General features: G+C 39.6%; 1 protein-coding gene across 1 annotated transcript; it reads right to left on the reverse strand.

Moving 5' to 3' along the window:
• Positions 1-957: 957 nt before the first annotated feature.
• On the reverse strand, positions 958-20,473 carry LOC115182055 (protein FAM111A-like). The gene is made up of 5 exons (XM_029743699.1): positions 20,413-20,473; positions 14,084-14,127; positions 8,083-8,145; positions 4,981-5,010; positions 958-2,992 (listed from the first exon to the last, which is right to left on the reverse strand). The coding sequence occupies exons 2-5, from the start codon at positions 14,120-14,122 to the stop codon at positions 1,016-1,018; spliced, it is 2,109 nt and encodes a 702-aa protein (XP_029599559.1). The 5' UTR covers positions 14,123-14,127; positions 20,413-20,473; the 3' UTR covers positions 958-1,015.
• Positions 20,474-20,792: the final 319 nt, after the last annotated feature.

A 20,792-nucleotide genomic window follows, 5' to 3' on the forward strand; every position in this document is an offset into this window, starting at 1 on the left:
CTGATGGGGTGGTTAGGTAGTTATATAGAGGGCTGATGGGGTGGTTAGGTAGTTATATAGAGGGCTGATGGGGTGGTTAGGTAGTTATATAGAGGGCTGTATGGGGTGGTTAGGTAGTTATATAGAGGGCTGATGGGGTGGTTAGGTAGTTATATAGAGGGCTGATGGGGTGGTTAGGTAGTTATATAGAGGGCTGATGGGGTGGTTAGGTAGTTATATAGAGGGCTGATGGGGTGGTTAGGTAGTTATATAGAGGGCTGATGGGGTGGTTAGGTAGTTATATAGAGGGCTGATGGGGTGGTTAGGTAGTTATATAGAGGGCTGATGGGGTGGTTAGGTAGTTATATAGAGGGCTGATGAGGTGGTTAGGTAGTTATATAGAGGGCTGATGGGGTGGTTAGGTAGTTATATAGAGGGCTGATGGGGTGGTTAGGTAGTTATATAGAGGGCTGTATGGGGTGGTTAGGTAGTTATATAGAGGGCTGATGGGGTGGTTAGGTAGTTATATAGAGGGCTGATGGGGTGGTTAGGTAGTTATATAGAGGGCTGATGGGGTGGTTAGGTAGTTATATAGAGGGCTGATGGGTTGGTTAGGTAGTTATATAGAGGGCTGATGGGGTGCTTAGGTAGTTATATAGAGGGCTGATGGGGTGGTTAGGTAGTTATATAGAGGGCTGATGGGGTGGTTAGGTAGTTATATAGAGGGCTGACGGTGAGGCAAGATGGTCTTCAAGAGAAAAAACATGTACCTTGGTCTGAGAACAGGTCATCTACCTTGAAATGCCTGAAAGACACTAAGGTTAGTGCAACATACATACTGACATACGTCAGCATTTGAAAACAGTGGCCAGGTAAACAAACATGGATTGCCGTCATACCTTGTCCATTACAAGGTAAAGAAACCATTGTGCCATTTTGTAATTTGACTATCCTTAAATGTATTTGCAACACAATCTCTTATTATTCATCAATGGGCTCATCGTCATCATCAGTCTTGGATAACTTGACAAGATCGTCAAATCAAAAAGTCGTTTTTCAACATGAACTCTTTCAAAGCTTCATTTCCTGCTTTCTGAATTTTTTCCAGTACTGCCTCCTTTTCTGAAATGATCCATTTTCTAAGATGTTCTTTAATTCTTAGATGGTTCTCATTTTCCTCAACTGCTTCCCAGACTGCTGTCAAGGCTGCACTGAATGAGGGCTTCCATTCCATTACCAGGTGTCTGATAAAATTGTAAATGAAATCATGCAAATGGGGGCATGTCAAGGCTTCTCTGGTGAACTTGGTCAGTATTTCAACATTGTTTCTGTCCTTCATCTTGATCAGAAAGTTCTCCAGTATGGTGAGGAGAGGGATGGCATACTCAATCACACTCTTCACTCCTTCATATTTGTAGGGGAACCCTCCAGTGTGCATGGCTATCACATGGCAGGATTCATCAAAGACTGGGGAGCCAGAAGCTCCATGGAAGAGGCAGGTGTCATAGGTCACATCAGTGTTGTCTGGATTCATGAGCATGTCATACTTCACTTTATTCTCTTCTATGGATGTATTGATCAGCATATCCATTCTGTCATTTTTCCCAAACTCTCCTTGGAAAGCCTCACCTCTTCTTTCTCTCTCAATAATGGTGGTGGGGTCTGTTCTTTTCACTCCTCCACCTGGGTGTCCAATGAGACAGACTCCACCTTTCTTTGGATCTGGGCTATATCTACGGAGAAGACCGGTTGAGGTATCAATGTCCTGAAGCTCTAGTACAGCAAAGTCCACATGTCGATTGTAGTGGTCAGATCCCCATTGAAAGTCAATGATCTCTGATTTCACCTCAATCACCTTCAGATCTGACCCATTGGGATTTTCTTTGTTGAATGTGGCAGTTACTTTGGCTGAGATATGGTAATTTCCATCAACATACAAGATGCCATCTTTTTCAAACAAATGTGCATTTGTCAGAATGTAATGATCAAACAGCAGGAAGCCAGTGCCTTGCCCGACCCCCTCGACATCGATCATACAGACTGAGTCACTCAGTTCCATCAGCTTCTTTACTGTGTAGACTTCAGAGAAACCCTGGGTGCTCTTTCCAAATTCCCCCCTTAAATGACTTCGCACCCCAGAATATTTCTTCTTATTGTACCTCTTCTTCATCTGTTTCACCAAATCAGTAAACTGGTGGCGAAGAATCTTCAAAATATCAGCAGAATCTGGCACTGTGACTAGCTGTTCCTGTTTTTTGTGGGGTTCCCCTGCAGCTGATGTTTCAGTGCTTGTGTTAAACATGGGGAGTTGTATGGAGTTCGTCTCATCTTCTTTCAGAAGGTTAGAACCAGCTTGTGGAGGGGCAGTTGCAGCCTGTGTTGGGTTTTTCTCTTCCAGGATCATTTTGAAGGTTTGTTTATCCAGACAGTCAACTAGTACATTCATCTCAACACACCTCGGTGGATCTGAGTCTGATTCAACGAGAATGCAAGTTTTAGTGAACACATTGTCATGGAAGCGTCCATCTCTTGTTAGTGCTGTCTCCACTGTCTCTCCACAGATGCCGTAGATGCAAAGAGGGCTAAATTTTTCAAGGCTTTTGTTTTTGAGCAGTTGCTTGGTTTTGGTTTTCTTACCACCTTTAGATTCAATAAAAAAACTGACGTATTGCTTATTTCCTGTATAAATCTGTGTTGGTTCAGCTGTGGCCTCTCCACTATCATTGAAAATGGTTGATATGGTGAGTATTTGACCATTCTCAAGCAGATGACAAGGGAAGTGTGTTGCTATTGGTTTCTTTCCTTTTGTTGTTTGTATAACAAGGTCTTGTCTTTGCATTGTCTTCTCTTGTTGTCTTGTCTCCATCTTCTGTTTCCAAGTCTTTTCCCTTAGTTCACAGAATTTGGAACTTGTTTCAAGAGCCTGTAACACGCTGCAAGGGCTATTACAGGTGATTTCATGCTGGACTTCTTTATCAGGGAATCTGAAGAGAAAGCAGTGAAGATGTCCATTCTGTGAGGAAATCAATGAAAATGACATTAATATGAATACACATACACTGCCTTCAGAAAGTATTCAGACCCCTTGACTTTTTCCACATTTTGTTACGTTTCAGCCTTATTCTAAAATTGATTAAATAAAAAAGATCCTCAGCAATCTACACACAATACTCCATAGTGATGAATCAAAAACAGGTGTAGAAATATTTGCAAATGTATTGAGAAAAAAACAACAGAAATACCTTATTGACATAAGTATTCAGACCCTTTGGTATGAGACTCAAAATTGAGACAGAATTGTGTCGAAGCACAAATCTTAGGAAGGGTACCAAAACATTTCTGCAGCATTGAAGGTCCCCAAGAACACAGTGGCCTCCATCAATCTTAAATGGAAGAAGTTTGGAACCACCAAGACTCTTCATAGCGCTGGCCGCCCGACCAAACTGAGCAATCAGGGGAGAAGGGCCTTGGTCATGGAGGTGACCAAGAACCCTATGGTCATTCTGACAGAGCTCTAGAGTTCCTCTTTGGAGATGGGAGAACCTTCCAGAAGGACAACCATCTCTGCAGTACTCGACCAATCAGGCATTTATGGTAGAGTGGCCAGACGGAAGCCACTCCTCAGTAAAAGGCACATGACAGCCAGCTTGGAGTTTGCCAAAAGGCACCTAAAAACTCTCAGACCATGAGAAAAAAGATTATTTGTCCTGAATGCCATGCGTCACTTCTGGAGGAAACCTGGCACCATCCCTATGGTGAAGCACTGTGGTGGTGGCAGCATCATGTTGTGGTGATGTTTTTCAGTGGCAGGGACTGGGAGACTAGTCAGGATCGAGGGAAAGATGAACGGAGAAAAGTATAGCGAGATCCTTGATGAAAACCTGCTCCAGAGCGCTCAGGATCTCAGACTGGGGTGAAGGTTCACCTTCCAACAGGACAACGACCCTAAGCACACAGCCAAAACAATGCAGGAGTGGTGACGGGACAACTCTCTGAATGTCCTTGAGTGGCCCAGCCAGAGCCCGGACTTGAACCCGATCAAACATCTCTGGAGAGACCTGAAAATAGCTGTGCAGCGACGCTCCCCATCCAACCTGACAGAGCTTGAGAGGATCTGCAGAGAAGAAAAGGAGAAACACCCCAAATACAGGTGTGCCAAGCTTGTAGCGTCATACCCAAGAAGACTCGAGGCTGTAATCACTGCCAAAGGTGCTTCAACAAAGTACTGAGTAAAGGGTCTGAATACTTATGTAAATGTGATATTTCCGTTTTCTTTTTTTAAATATAAATTAGCAACAATTTTGAAAAACATTTTCACTGTCATTATGGGGTATTGAGTGTAGATTGATGAGAAGAAAAAAAACAATTTAATCCATTTGAGAATAAGGCTGTAACCTACCAAAATGTGGAAAAGGTCAAGGGGTCTGAAAACTTTCCGAAGGCACTGTATGTACACTTACATTGACACATAGGTGTATACTGAATATACATGACTACACAGAAATAAACAAATTGCAATGCACTTATTTTAACTCATATCTATAGTATGTATCTATAATATTTATATTGTAGACTGGCAATAAACATGTTTTTTATTTTTATATGACTTAAAAGCAATATAGTCAACAAATAGCTAATTTTGTATTGCCCTCATACAGTTGAAGTTAGAAGTTAACATGCACTTAGGTTGGAGTCATTAAAACTCATTTTCAACCGCTCCACAAATTTCTTGTTAACAAACTATAGTTTTGGCAAGTCGGGTTAGGACAACTACTTTGTGCATGACACAAGTCATTTTTCCAACAATAGTTTACAGACAGATTATTTCACTGTATCACAATTCCAGTGGGTCAGAAGTGTACATACACTAAGGTGACTGTGCCTTTAAACAGCTTGGAAAATTCCAGAAAATGATGCCATGGCTTTAGAAGCTTATGATAGGCTAATTGACATCATTTGAGTCAATTGGAGGTGTACCTGTGGATGTATTTCAAGGCCTACCTTCAAACTCAGTGCCTCTTTGCTTGACATCTTGGGAAAATCAAAAGAAATCAGTCAAGACCTCAGAAAAAAATGTGTAGACCTCCACAAGTCTGGTTCATCCTTGAGAGCAATTTCCAAACGCCTGAAGGTACCACATTCATCTATACAAACAATAGTACGCAAGTATAAACACAATGGGACCATGTAGGCATCATACCACTCAGGAAGGAGATGCGTTCTGTCTCCTAGAGATGAACGTACTTTGGTGCGAACTGTGCAAATCAATCCCAGAACAACAGCAAAGGACCTTGAGAAGATGCTGGAGGAAACAGGTACAAAAGTATCTATATCCAAAGTAAAACGAGTCCTATATCGACAAAACCTGAATGGCCACTCAGCAAGGAAGAAGCCACGGCTCCAAAACCGCCATAAAAAAGTCAGACTATGGTTTGCAACTGCACATGGGGACAAAGATCGTACTTTTTGGAGAAATATCCTCTGGTCTGATGAGTCAAAAATAGAACTGTTTGGCCATAATGACCATCGTTATGTTTGGAGGAAAAAGAGGGAGGCTTACAAGCCGAAGAACACCATCCCAACCGTGAAGCACGGGGGTGGCAGCATCATGTTGTGGGGGTGCTTTGCTGCAGGAGGGACTGGTGCACTTCACAAAATAGATGGCATCATGAGGAAAGAAAATTAGGTGGATATATTGAAGCAACATCTCAAGACATCAGTCAGGAAGTTAAAGCTTGGTCGCAAATGGGTCTTCCAAATGGACAATGACCCCAAGCATACTTCCAAAGTTGTGGCAAAATGGCTTAAGGACAACAAAGTCAAGGTATTGGAGTGGCCATCACAAAGTCCTGACCTCAATCCCATAGAAAATTTGTGGGCAGAACTGAAAAAGTGTGCGCGAGCAAGGAGGCCTACAAACCTGACTCTGTTACACCAGCTCTGTCAGGAGGAATGCAAAATTCGCCCAACTTATTCTGGGAAGCTTGTGGAAGGCTACCCAAAACGTTTGACCGAAGTTAAACAATTTATAGGCAATGCTACCAAATACTAATTGAGTGTATGTAAACTTCTGACCCTCTGGGAATGTGATGAAAGAAATAAAAGCTTAAATAAATCACTCTAAAATTATTCTGACATTTTACATTCTTAAAATAGAGTGTGGATCCTAACTGATCTAAGACAGGGAATTTTTTCAAGAATTAAATGTCAGGAATTGTGAAAAACTGAGTTTAAATGTATTTGGCTAAGGTGTAGGGAAACTTCCGACTTCAACTGTACATACTATTTGTATGGCTCTACTTCCTGCTGGAGAGTAGTATCTTCCTACTCATGGTGGAATCATTTAGAGCTACAGAGCCTTCAGAAAGTATTCTATTCATACCTGTTGACTAATTCCACATTTTGTTGTGGTACAGCCTGATTTGAAAATGGATTCATTTGATGTTTTTTCTCAACCATCTACACACAATACCTCATAATGACAAAGTGAAAACGTGTTTTTAGACATTTTTACAAATGTATTGAAAATGAAATACAGAAATCTCATTTTTATGAGTATTCACACCCCTGAGTAAATACTTTGTAGAAGCACCTTTGGTGGATATTACAGCTTTGAGTCGTCTTGGATATGCCTGTATCAGCTTTGAATATCTGGATTTGGGAATTGTCTCCCATTCTTCCTTGCAGATTTTCTCAAGCTCTGTTAACTTAGATGGGGAGCAGCGGTGAGCAGCAAATCATCAAGTCTTTCCACCAATTTCCAATGGGATTCAAGTCTGGGCTGTGGCAGGGCCACGCAATGACTTTAACATTCTTGTTCTGAAGTCATTCCAGCGTTGCTTACAGCGTTGGCTGTATGCTTGGGGTCATTGTCCTACTAGAACGTAAATCTTCGCCCCAGTTTAAGGTAATTTGCACTCTGAAGCAGGTTCTCATCAGGCCAAAGAGTAAAATGTTTGTCTCAGACCACAGAATCTTTTGCCTTATGATCTCAAAGTCTTTCATGTGCCTTTTGGCAAACTCCAGGCCTACTGTCACGTGCCTTTTGGCAAACTCCAGGCCTGCTGTCACGTGCCTTTAGGCAAACTCCAGGCCTGCTGTCACGTGCCTTTTGGCAAACTCCAGGCCTGCTGTCATGTGCCTTTTTCTCAGGAGTGTCCTCCGTCTGGCCACTCTCCCATAAAGCCCAGATTGGTGAAGTGCTGTAGAGACTGTTGTCCTTCTGGCAGGTTCTCCCATCTCAGCCAAGGAACTCTGTAGTTCTGTCAGAGTGGTCATTGAGTTGTTGGTCACCTCCATGACCAAGGTCCTTCTTGCCCGGTTGCTCAGTTTGTTTTAGTTCCATATTTTTTCCATTTCCTAATGATGGAGACCACTGTGCTCTTGGAAACTTTCAACATTCTAGAAATTATTTTATACCCTTCCCCAGATATATGCCTCATTACAATTCTATCTTGGAGATCTACGGACAGTTCCTTGGACTTTATGGTTTAGTTTCTGCTCTGACATGCACTGTGAACTGTGGGACCTTAGATAGACTTGTTTTTCTTTCTAAATTTTGTCCAAACAATTTAATTGGCCACAGGTGGACTCCAATGAAGTTGTAGTGATCTCAAGGATAATCAAAGGAAATTGGATGCACCTGAGCTCAGTTTGGAGTGTCATAGCAAAGGGGTGTGAATACTTACAGTATGTAAATTAAATATTTCAGTATTATATTTTCAATACATTCGTAAATTTTTTCGAAAAACATGTCTTCACTTTGTCATTATGGGGTACTGTGTTCAGATGGGCGAGAAAAAACTAACAATTTAATCCATTTTGAATTCAGGCTGTAACACAACAAAATGTGGAATAAGTCAAGAGGTATGAATACTTCCTGTATATGTTTCCAGCTCATGCATATCAATATAGCATGTGCTTTTATAAAGTAATATAATATATGCCATTTAGCAGAAGCTTTTATCCACAAAATATACATTTCTCTCATTTAATAAATAATTATGTTACTCTTATTATGAAAATTTAAAACAAAACAAATATTGATCAAACTAATACTTCATGGTAGAAAACAAATGAATGTGTTATAAACATTATACTGACCATGCTATCATTAGGCTCAGCCATCTTCACCTTCTCCATCTTTTGATCTGACAGTGAATCACCCTGGAAGAGAAAAATAACAGGAGTTTGAAGGTTCTAAAGAAAATACAATATGGACTTTCAGAATATGAAATACCATGTTTATCATGATAATATGGATACACATACACTACATGACCAAAAGTATCTGGACACCCCTTCAACATACACTATATATACAGCAGTATGTGGACACCCCTTCAACATACACTATATATACAGCAGTATGTGGACACCCCTTCAACATACACTATATATACAGCAGTATGTGGACACCCCTTCAACATACACTATATATACAGCAGTATGTGGACACCCCTTCAACATACACTATATATACAGCAGTATGAGGACACCCCTTCAACATACACTATATATACAGCAGTATGTGGACACCCCTTCAACATACACTATATATACAGCAGTATGTGGACACCCCTTCAACATACACTATATATACAGCAGTATGTGGACACACCTTCAACATACACTATATATACAGCAGTATGAGGACACCCCTTCAACATACACTATATATACAGCAGTATGTGGACACCCCTTCAACATACACTATATATACAGCAGTATGTGGACACCCCTTCAACATACACTATATATACAGCAGTATGAGGACACCCCTTCAACATACACTATATATACAGCAGTATGAGGACAACCCTTCAACATATACTATATATACACAGCAGTATGTGGACACACCTTCAACATACACTATATATACAGCAGTATGTGAACACACCTTCAACATATACTATATATACACAGCAGTATGTGGACACACCTTCAACATACACTATATATACAGCAGTATGTGAACACACCTTCAACATATACTATATATACACAGCAGTATGTGGACACCCCTTCAACATACACTATATATATACAGCAGTATGAGGACACCCCTTCAACATACACTATATATACAGCAGTATGAGGACACCCCTTCAACATACACTATATATACAGCAGTATGAGGACACCCCTTCAACATACACTATATATACAGCAGTATGAGGACACCCCTTCAACATACACTATATATACAGCAGTATGAGGACACCCCTTCATGCACTATATATACAGCAGTATGTGGACACACCTTCATCCACTATATATATATACAGCAGTATGAGGACACCCCTTCATACACTATATATACAGCAGTATGTGGACACCCCTTCATCCACTATATATACAGCAGTATGAGGACGCCCCTTCATCCACTATATATACAGCAGTATGAGGACACCCCTTCATCCACTATATATACAGCAGTATGTGGACACCCCTTCATCCACTATATATATACAGCAGTATGAGGACACCCCTTCATCCACTATATATATACAGCAGTATGTGGACACCCCTTCATACACTATATATACAGCAGTATGAGGACACCCCTTCATCCACTATATATACAGCAGTATGTGGACACACCTTCAACATACACTATATATACAGCAGTATGAGGACACCCCTTCATACACTATATATACAGCAGTATGTGGACACCCCTTCATACACTATATATACAGCAGTATGTGGACACCCCTTCATACACTATATATACAGCAGTATATGGACACCCCTTCAACATACACTATATATACAGCAGTATGAGGACACCCCTTCATACACTATATATACAGCAGTATGTGGACACCCCTTCATACACTATATATACAGCAGTATGTGGACACACCTTCAACATGCCCCAGTAAGAAAGAGTACAGTTGGTGCTCGTCCATCTCCATGGATTGTTGATGAACTGGGTGAGGCTTTTTCTCAAAGAAATATGTTAAAAGTCTTAGCAGCCAAATCAAAATCAGAAATTGATGAACGGAATTATAGAACATTGCGTAATTATGCAGTTAAATTGAATCAAAGGGAAAAAAAGTTATTTTTCAACAATGCTTTTATTGATTGTAAAAATGATTCTAAAAAGGTATGGAATACAGTTAAGGGTTTACTTGGTACATCTATCTCATCATGCCCATCTAGTGTGGAGGTTGACAGGAGAATAATAACAAAACCAATTGATATTGCCAATCATTTTGCAGATTTTTTCACAAAGAAAATTAATTTACTGAGCAACAATGTAAACATACATTCTTCCAAACAAGCAATTGTCCAATGGATTGATGATCATATTATGAGCAACAAGATCCGCTCTTTTAGTCTGCAAACGGTGTCAGTGGAGGAGGTGTTAAACCTTTTGAAGTCATTACCTGATGGTCAATCTACAGGTTATGATCTTATGGACAATTTTTTGCTTCGCTGTGCTGCTCCCCAGATTGCAGTTCCACTGAGATACATATTTAATTGGTCACTGGAAAAGGGGGTGTTTGCAAATGTATGGAAGCATGCTAAACTGTGTCCTATTCCAAAAGACTGCAAAGAACCCGCTACTCCTGCCAATAGTCGACCAATTAGTCTACTCCCTACATTCAGTGAGATATTGGAGGGTATTGTGAGTAGACAAATATGAGAGTACATGGAAAATAATGATCTGATTACAGCCAATCAGCATGCTTATCGCAAAAATCATTCCACTACCACTGCATTGGTTGACATGACTGACCAGTGGCTCAATGCTATGGATAATGGCAAGTTTGTGGGGGTACTATTTTTAGATTTCAGTGCAACATTTGATTTAGTGGATCATGAGATAATTTTGACAAAATGAATGCATTATGGTTTTAAGGAGGTAACATTGAATTGGGTACAGTCATATCTAACTGACAGGAAACAGTCCACCTATATCAATGGTTCATTTTCTTCCCCTCATGTGTTAAACTGTGGAATACCGCAGGGCAGCTGCCTTGGGCCACTTCTTTATTTAATATATACCAACCACCTTCCCTATGCCTTAGCTGAAACTCAAGCTACTATATTTGCAGATGATACTACAATTTATGCAGCAGGACAATCGGTTCAACAGGTACAGCAAGCTTTACAAGGAGATTTGAAGAATATTAGGGAGTGGGTTTGCCAGAACAAACTTGTTTTAAACACCAAGAAAACCAAAGATATGTTGGTCTGTTCCACTAGGAAAAGGCCAAAACAGCATGGGATACAATTAAGTATGGGAGGAGTACAAATTGAAGAAGTGGCAGAAACCAAACTATTAGGAGTGCAGCTAGACAACTGCTTACCATGGTCGTCTCAAATAACTAATCTATGTAAAAAAAATATTAAAACAGCATGTATAATCAGAAGGATAGCTAAATATTTACCAGGAAAAATTCTTAAGCAAATAACACAAGCTTTAATTGAGCGTCAAGTGAACTACTGTTCTGTGGTCTGGGGAAATGCATCATCAAGTGAAGTTAGGAGGCTGCAGATTGCACAGAACAAAGAAGCAAGGATTGTTTTATGGTGGAGATATGGTTTTTCTGTTGCAGTCATACGCAATGTTCTTGGTTGGTCATCAATCAACAAGATAATTGAAAAAAACATGCTTATTTTATTTCATAATATACATCATTTAAAACGGCCAAGTTCTATTCACAACGGTATTCAGTTGGTAAGAGACAGACATTCCGTAAATACTAGGAATAGATTGGCCACCATCTATGCGTTATCCAGACAGAAAAGAGAAATAGGCAAAAGAACATTTCGATTTAGAGCAATAAAGAAATTGAATAAATTAACTGAGCAAACCAGAAACCTTTCAATATATAAATTTAAACATTATTTTAAAACAATTTAAATATAATACACAGAAATGTTGTGGGATTACAGTAGATGAAGAATCCATATTTTTTAGATTGATTATTTATTGGTTTATTACGTTAGTATATTATGTATGTTTGTAATAGTGTGTTATATGTGAAAATGTGTTCGTATATAAATTGTATTTTAATATTTAAGGACTCTTGGAAGATTAGTCCAAATGGGGACTAAAAGAGATCCAAATAAAATAAAATCAAACATACACTATATATAAAGCAGTATGAGGACACCCCTTCAACATACACTATATATACAGCAGTATGTGGACACCCCTTCAACATACACTATATATACAGCAGTATGTGGACACCCCTTCAACATACACTATATATACAGCAGTATGTGGACAACCCTTCAACATACACTATATATACAGCAGGATGTGGACACCCCTTCAACATACACTATATATACAGCAGTATGTGGACACCCCTTCAACATACACTATATATACAGCAGTATGTGGACACCCCTTCAACATACACTATATATACAGCAGTATGAGGACACCCCTTCAACATACACTATATATACAGCAGTATGAGGACACCCCTTCAACATACACTATATATACAGCAGTATGAGGACACCCCTTCAACATACACTATATATACAGCAGTATGTGGACACCCCTTCAACATACACTATATATACAGCAGTATGTGGACACCCCTTCAACATACACTATATATACAGCAGTATGAGGACACCCCTTCAACATACACTATATATACAGCAGTATGTGGACACCCCTTCAACATACACTATATATACAGCAGTATGTGGACACCCCTTCAACATACACTATATATACAGCAGTATGAGGACACCCCTTCAACATACACTATATATACAGCAGTATGTGGACACCCCTTCAACATACACTATATACAGCAGTATGAGGACACCCCTTCAACATACACTATATATACAGCAGTATGTGGACACCCCTTCAACATACACTATATATACAGCAGTATGTGGACACCCCTTCAACATACACTATATATACAGCAGTATGTGGACACCCCTTCAACATACACTATATATACAGCAGTATGTGGACACACCTTCAACATACACTATATATACAGCAGTATGTGGACACCCCTTCAACATACACTATATATACAGCAGTATGTGGACACCCCTTCAACATACACTATATATACAGCAGTATGTGGACAACCCTTCAACATACACTATATATACAGCAGTATGTGGACAACCCTTCATACACTATATATACAGCAGTATGTGGACACCCCTTCAACATACACTATATATACAGCAGTATCTGGACAACCCTTCAACATACACTATATATACAGCAGTATGTGGACACCCCTTCAACATACACTATATATACAGCAGTATGTGGACAACCCTTCATACACTATATATACAGCAGTATGTGGACAACCCTTCAACATATACTATATATACAGCAGTATGTGGACACCCCTTCAACATACACTATATATACAGCAGTATCTGGACAACCCTTCAACATACACTATATATACAGCAGTATGTGGACAACCCTTCATACACTATATATACAGCAGTATGTGGACACCCCTTCAACATACACTATATATACAGCAGTATGTGAACACCCCTTCATACACTATATATACGTGCTGTTATTGTGAAGTGGAAACATCTAGGAGCAACAACGGCTCAGCTGCGAAGTGGTAGGCCACACAAGCTCACAGAACGGAACACATAAAAGCACATAGAAATTGTCTGTCCTCGGTTGCAACACTCACTACCGAGTACCAAACTGCCTCTGGAAACAACGTCAGCACAAGAACTGTTCGTCGGGAGCTTCATGAAATGGGTTTCTATGGCCCGAACAGCCACACACAAGCCTAAGATCACCATGTGCAATGCCAAGCGTTGGCTGGAGTGGTGTAAAGCTCGCCACCAATTGACTCTGGAGCAGTGGAAACGCGTTCTTTGGTGTGATGAATCACGCTTCACCGTCTGGCAGTCCGACGGACAAATCTGGGTTTGGCAGATGCCAGGACAACGCTACCTGCCCTGTCATTCATATCAGGCATCCTGAACAACAACTTTGATTTTATTAAAAAAAAGTAAATATGAGGCTTTTATTACGTGACCCATCAAAAGGCATGCATAGATTGCAACTAAAACAAAAATTACTTATTTTACACAAATACATGTATTAACTTACATTGCCATCAAGAGGCTCAGATTTCACCATGGCTGCCATTGGACCTGTGAAATCATTATTAAAAAAAATATTATTAGATATTTTATGGTTGACAATAACAGGTAGGTTGCAGGGTTTTTAATAAAGAACAAAATACTACAAGATACACCAGCACCTTTCTTCTGTCTTCGGCTTGTAAAACAGACACAACAAGCCTACTGTATTGTCAGTACCAATGGCACTCAATGAGTTAAGTTGACTCCAACTAGTTGCAAAGTAAGTTGTGATTGTATAGTAGCCTACAGCTTGTAGGTTTGTTTATTCTCCAATTAGAAGTGACTGGCAGACACAAGTGAAAACAATTCATTCAAGAAAGGAATTGATGGGCCTCCCGGGTGGCGCAATGGTCTAAGGCACTGCGATAAACAGAGCCCTGTGATGGCTATCTTAGTGGGACTAGCATCAACACAATGCCAAAGACTTGAGACTTTGCTTTCTTCAAACTTCATTGTTCTAATTCTGATTCTGGTGTTTCTTCACTAAATTCAAGCTCAACTTTTGTTGTTAGCAACTACAGCTATCATTGGTAACTCTCTAGGATAGTCTGTAGATGCGCAACAACAGACCACTAATGTACTGCTGTTGTGTTCCCCTGATACAGACCACTGATGTTCTACTGTTGTGGTTTATGATGATGATACTGTCTTGGTGTTTGAAGAATAGGAAGCCCAGTGATTGGTTAAGAGACGTCTTTTCAACCCAAAAGGTGTATTAATTTTCAACGCCTTGTGCTCATACTGAGGACTCCTTTGACTTTGTGCTCTCGTTTCAGAGGTCAGGATGGTGGATCAGGCTGACAACAAACTAGGAGTGGTTCAATGAATTGAACATCATTTAATGGACTCAATAAAACAAAGTTTACAGTGTGATCAAAAAGAAACACAATCACATATCAATTATAACATGGGTTCTCACTATAAGAGTAGACTCATTTTCACTTGTCATGATAGATCAAATTACATTTGAATGGGGACCACATTTTGGATACGGATTCACTTCCCCTTTGTTTCAGAACATTTTGTGAAATACAATTTCCTCCCTGTACATGCATCAACTCATTGTAATTGTATTAATATAATGACCTGATATAAAGACATAAACACTAACAAGACTGACCTGTACCCTTCCCTTCTCATTGTAATATATATATATATATATATATAAAGACATAAACACTAACAAGACTGACCTGTACCCTTCCCTTCTCATTGTAATATATATATATATATATATATATATATATATATATATAAAGACATAAACACTAACAAGACTGACCTGTACCCTTCCCTTCTCATTGTAATATATATATATATATATATATATATATATATATATATATATATATATATATATATATAAAGACATAAACACTAACAAGACTGACCTGTATCCTTCCCTTCTCATTGTAATATATATATATATATATATATATATATATATAAAGACATAAACACTAACAAGACTGACCTGTACCCTTCCCTTCTCATTGTAATATATATATATATATATATATATATATATATATATATATATATATATATATATATATATATATAAAGACATAAACACTAACAAGACTGACCTGTACCCTTCCCTTCTCATTGTAATATATATATATATATATATATATATATATATATATATATAAAGACATAAACACTAACAAGACTGACCTGTACCCTTCCCTTCTCATTGTAATATATATATATATATATATATATATATATAAAGACATAAACACTAACAAGACTGACCTGTACCCTTCCCTTCTCATTGTAATATATATATATATATATATATAAAGACATAAACACTAACAAGACTGACCTGTATCCTTCCCTTCTCATTGTAATATATATATATATATATAAAGACATAAACACTAACAAGGCTGACCGTCATTGTAATTATAGCATTCACAATTGGCCCAGCGTCATCCGGGTTAGGCCGTCATTGTAATTAAGAATTTGTTCTTAACTGACTAGCCTAGTTAAATGTAAAAAAAAACATTACATTTTTTTTTTGCCTTGATGACAGCTTTGCATTATTCTACAATGTAGAAAATAGTAAAAATAAAGAAAACCCCTTGAATGAGTAGGTGTTCTAAAACTTTTGACCGGTGGTGTATATAGGGTACTGTATAAATCCCCCTCCCCCATGCAGTGAGCGTAACATACCTGCCCCACCCTCAACTTCTGGAGAGGTCCTGTCTAAACCAGATGGTAGTAAATTAATAAAACAACTGTCTTTTTGGTCAAGCTATAGAAGGTAATGGAGAGAGATATAATTATAATAACAATTAGAAAATCACCTTGTTTTACATTTTACAATTTAGTTGAGTAGACAGTCATCTGTGAAAATGCCAAATGATTAGTGAAATGTGAGCCAAACAGTCTCTTATGATGACATGATTGATAAACTTGTGTTATTACAGGTGTGTTCAAAAGACAGTGGTCAATTATTGAAAAGTTTTAGATTGCTAAACTTGTGTTATTATCGCCATACTATTGTGTAACAACACAGGGTGTGTTCATAAATTCAATCTGGAGTGCCAGAGTGCGCGCTGGGCGTTCGTAAATTCAGAGCTTTGTCAGATTATCCGGTCGTAAATTCAGAGCTTTGTCAGATTATCCGGTCGTAAATTCAGAGCTTTGTCAGATTATCCGGTCATAAATTCAGAGCGTTTTGCTCTCAGAGGGTTCAGAGATCTCACGGGATGCTCTGGCCGTGGAGAAGGGTTGATCCGAGCGTTCTGGCTTCACAACAGCAGTCAAGCACTCAAGCTAACATGCTAACGTTGGCTAGCATGTTATAGGTTCGGCAGTGTGTCCTTAATATTTGGTTATATTTTCACTACCTGACACGGCTGGGTTTTCACTAAAGTGCTGGGTTTTTTAATGAATAAACAAGTTATCGATGTGTCGAGGTTTGGCCCAAAACTGGCCAATCAGAATCTGCTCCATGGCTAAATATGTGGTTGCTTCAAGTTGTGTATTTACGGTCTTTAATGTATTGCGTTGTCATCCAACTCCAATTTAAATGTTAGTCCTTTATAGCCTAGTTTGTTAAATAGCCTGCTCATATTTGCTAAATATGTTTTACATTTTTTTGCAGTCCACGTTGATCTTATTACATTTATTCAACAAGTCCGGGCGATAACAGCCTACACTGATAACTCCATCTTAGATAACAGCCTACACTGAAAACTCCAGTTTAGATAACAGCCTACACTGAAAACTCCAGTTTAGATAACAGCCTACACTGAAAACTCCAGTTTAGATAACAGCCTACACTGATAACTCCAGCTTAGATAACAGCCTACACTGATAACTCCATCTTAGATAACAGCCTACACTGATAACTCCAGCTTAGATAACAGCCTACACTGATAACTCCAGCTTAGTTCCCAAGTTTCTAAACCATACCACACCATATTTGGTAACGTTATAGTGTCGCCATACTACTATTTTAATTGAGGAAGTTTCATCATAATCATTAGGATGTTTTAGTGATCCGCAGTAGACGTCCTAAATGTCCCCAGCCTTCAGATGTGAGCTAAACAGGGCACTTCCACCTGATATGTGTTTTTAGGCTATGAATGAGAAAGTGAACTTGTTCTAAACGTTTAGCTCAGTTTGCTGCTGCTTTGCCATCTATTAACAGCAAGGGTTGCATTAAATAGGCACAATATTTTGAATTATGCATTTGGCATACATAAGGATTCACTGTGGAAGTTGGTACATGTAGGCCCTTCATATATAGGCTATGCCCAGCACATTGTTCAATTCATCAAATCAGTTGTTTTCTTGCTCAAACCGTGAGCAACAAAACACCTGTCAAACTCAGACATTTCTCGCAAAAGGATGTCGATTCGCACGGGACTAGTATTATCAGAGGACTTTGGAGTTTGTGGTGTAAAGTACTTAAGTAAAAAAACTTTTAAGTAATACTTAAGTAGTTTTTTTGGGTGTCTGTACTTTACTATTTATATTTTTGACAACTTTTACTTTGACGTCACTACATTCCTAAAGAAAATAATGTACTTTTTACTCCTTACATTTTCCTGACACGCAAAAGTACATCGTTACATTTGGAATGTTTAGCAGGACAAGAAAATGGTTCAATTCACACACTTATTAAGAGAACATTCCTGGTCATCCCTACTGCCTCTGATCTGGAGGACTCACTAAACAGAGAACATCCCTGGTCATCCCTACTGCCTCTGATCTGGTGGACTCACTAAACAGAGAACATCCCTGGTCATCCCTACTGCCTCTGATCTGGAGGACTCACTACACAGAGAACATCCCTGGTCATCCCTACTGCCTCTGATCTGGAGGACTCACTAAACAGAGAACATCCCTGGTCATCCCTACTGCCTCTGATCTGGAGGACTCACTAAACAGAGAACATCCCTGGTCATCCCTACTGCCTCTGATCTGGTAGACTCACTAAACAGAGAACATCCCTGTTCATCCCTACTGCCTCTGATCTGGTGGACTCACTAAACAGAGAACATCCCTGGTCATCCCTACTGCCTCTGATCTGGAGGACTCACTAAACAGAGAACATCCCTGGTCATCCCTACTGCCTCTGATCTGGAGGACTCACTAAACAGAGAACATCCCTGGTCATCCCTACTGCCTCTGATCTGGAGGACTCACTACACAGAGAACATCCCTGGTCATCCCTACTGCCTCTGATCTGGAGGACTCACTAAACAGAGAACATCCCTGGTCATCCCTACTGCCTCTGATCTGGAGGACTCACTAAACAGAGAACATCCCTGGTCATCCCTACTGCCTCTGATCTGGTAGACTCACTAAACAGAGAACATCCCTGTTCATCCCTACTGCCTCTGATCTGGTGGACTCACTAAACAGAGAACATCCCTGGTCATCCCTACTGCCTCTGATCTGGAGGACTCACTAAACAGAGAACATCCCTGGTCATCCCTACTGCCTCTGATCTGGAGGACTCACTAAACAGAGAACATCCCTGGTCATCCCTACTGCCTCTGATCTGGTGGACTCACTAAACAGAGAACATCCCTGGTCATCCCTACTGCCTCTGATCTGGAGGACTCACTAAACAGAGAACATCCCTGGTCATCCCTACTGCCTCTGATCTGGTGGACTCACTAAACAGAGAACATCCCTGGTCATCCCTACTGCCTCTGATCTGGAGGACTCAATAAACACAAATGCTATGTTTGTAAATTATGTCTGAGTGTTTAACTGCCCCTGGCTATCCGTAAATAATAATAATAATACAAATCGTTGCTTAATATAATAAATGTTTAATGATTTATAGTTTTACTTTTGATACTTAAGTTCATTAAAAACCAAATACTTTTAGACTTTTACTCAAGTAGGTGACTTTCACTTTACTTGAGTAATTTTGTTTTTAAGGTATCTTTACGTTTACTCAAGTATGAAAATTGGGTACTTTTTCCACCACTGCTCTCCTGCCATGTACAAATGTATGACATGGCAGATTCGGACGGGACTAAAATTACAGATGTGCTGTTTTGTGCTGGAGCACATCATTACATTACCCGACCTCTCCCAGTAAAACTAATCGCGTCCGAATAGAGCTAGTGACTCTTCTGTCTCATCCTTCACTCCATCCTGCCTACATCACAACAAACGACGAGGTGGGAATCTTCTCCTTCAACTGGTTCTCCTTCACATTTCCAGCTCCCCCAGTAAATCACTCCTTTAAATGGCGCCCTGTTCCTAAGAACAAAGCAAACAACAGATCTGGTCCCGAGTTGCGTGATATTGATCGCCAGCTCCCTCTGGGAGGAAGAAGTACACATCACAAGCCCACTACAGATAACCTTCACTGACTCAACTCATTTTACACCCACGCTGAAACCACACATGGACCCGCCAAAAGGCCAGGATCCAATCAGATCCAATCCACTCTCCAAAAATGTCACTCCTACTGGACCAGATTCTTCTTCAACATGTCTGTCGATAAAAGGCTCGGGTTCTGAGCTCTTCACTATCCCTTCCACTTCACTTAACTCGTCCTCACTCACGTCCATTTCACTTCCAGCCCTTCGACATTGTGTTTCTACTTGACACCAGTTTCCCCTCCCCCACTATAATACAGTACTTTCACAACAACTAGCTAGCCTACCGTCCGGAAAACTAAGCCTGGTTCTACTCGGTTATATTAACCAGTACACACTTCACAACTCGTCTACAGACTCGTCTACATTTAGCTAACCTTGTCCAATTACTATTATGTGACATTATGTGTTTGTACATAGTACCAACCTGTAAAACAGGAGACAAGATGCGGCAGGATAACGTTTTCGTCTGTCCTGTTAGGCTTCTCTCAGAAGAATGAGGAAGCTCCAGCAGTTCATAAAAAAAGTGACCAGATGTGAAGAAAAAAACGTACCATTTGCTTCCTCACTACTGGCAACAATACGTATAAATACATTTCAATAGTGTTAGGGTTTGACCAACTATTTGTTTGCATAACCTATATAATATAAGAAAGAAGCTATGCTATAATATTAAGTTTATACTCTATATGATAAGAGCATACTGCTGTGTGAGAGGAAGGGGCTCATGGGATGTTGAGTCATATGGAAAGAATGCAGATGCTGTGAATCAGGGATGTGGAAGAGCTTGTTAAAAGATAAGGGCAG

Source organism: Salmo trutta, unplaced genomic scaffold, assembly GCF_901001165.1.
Source record: "Salmo trutta unplaced genomic scaffold, fSalTru1.1, whole genome shotgun sequence".
Lineage (NCBI taxonomy): Eukaryota > Metazoa > Chordata > Actinopteri > Salmoniformes > Salmonidae > Salmo > Salmo trutta.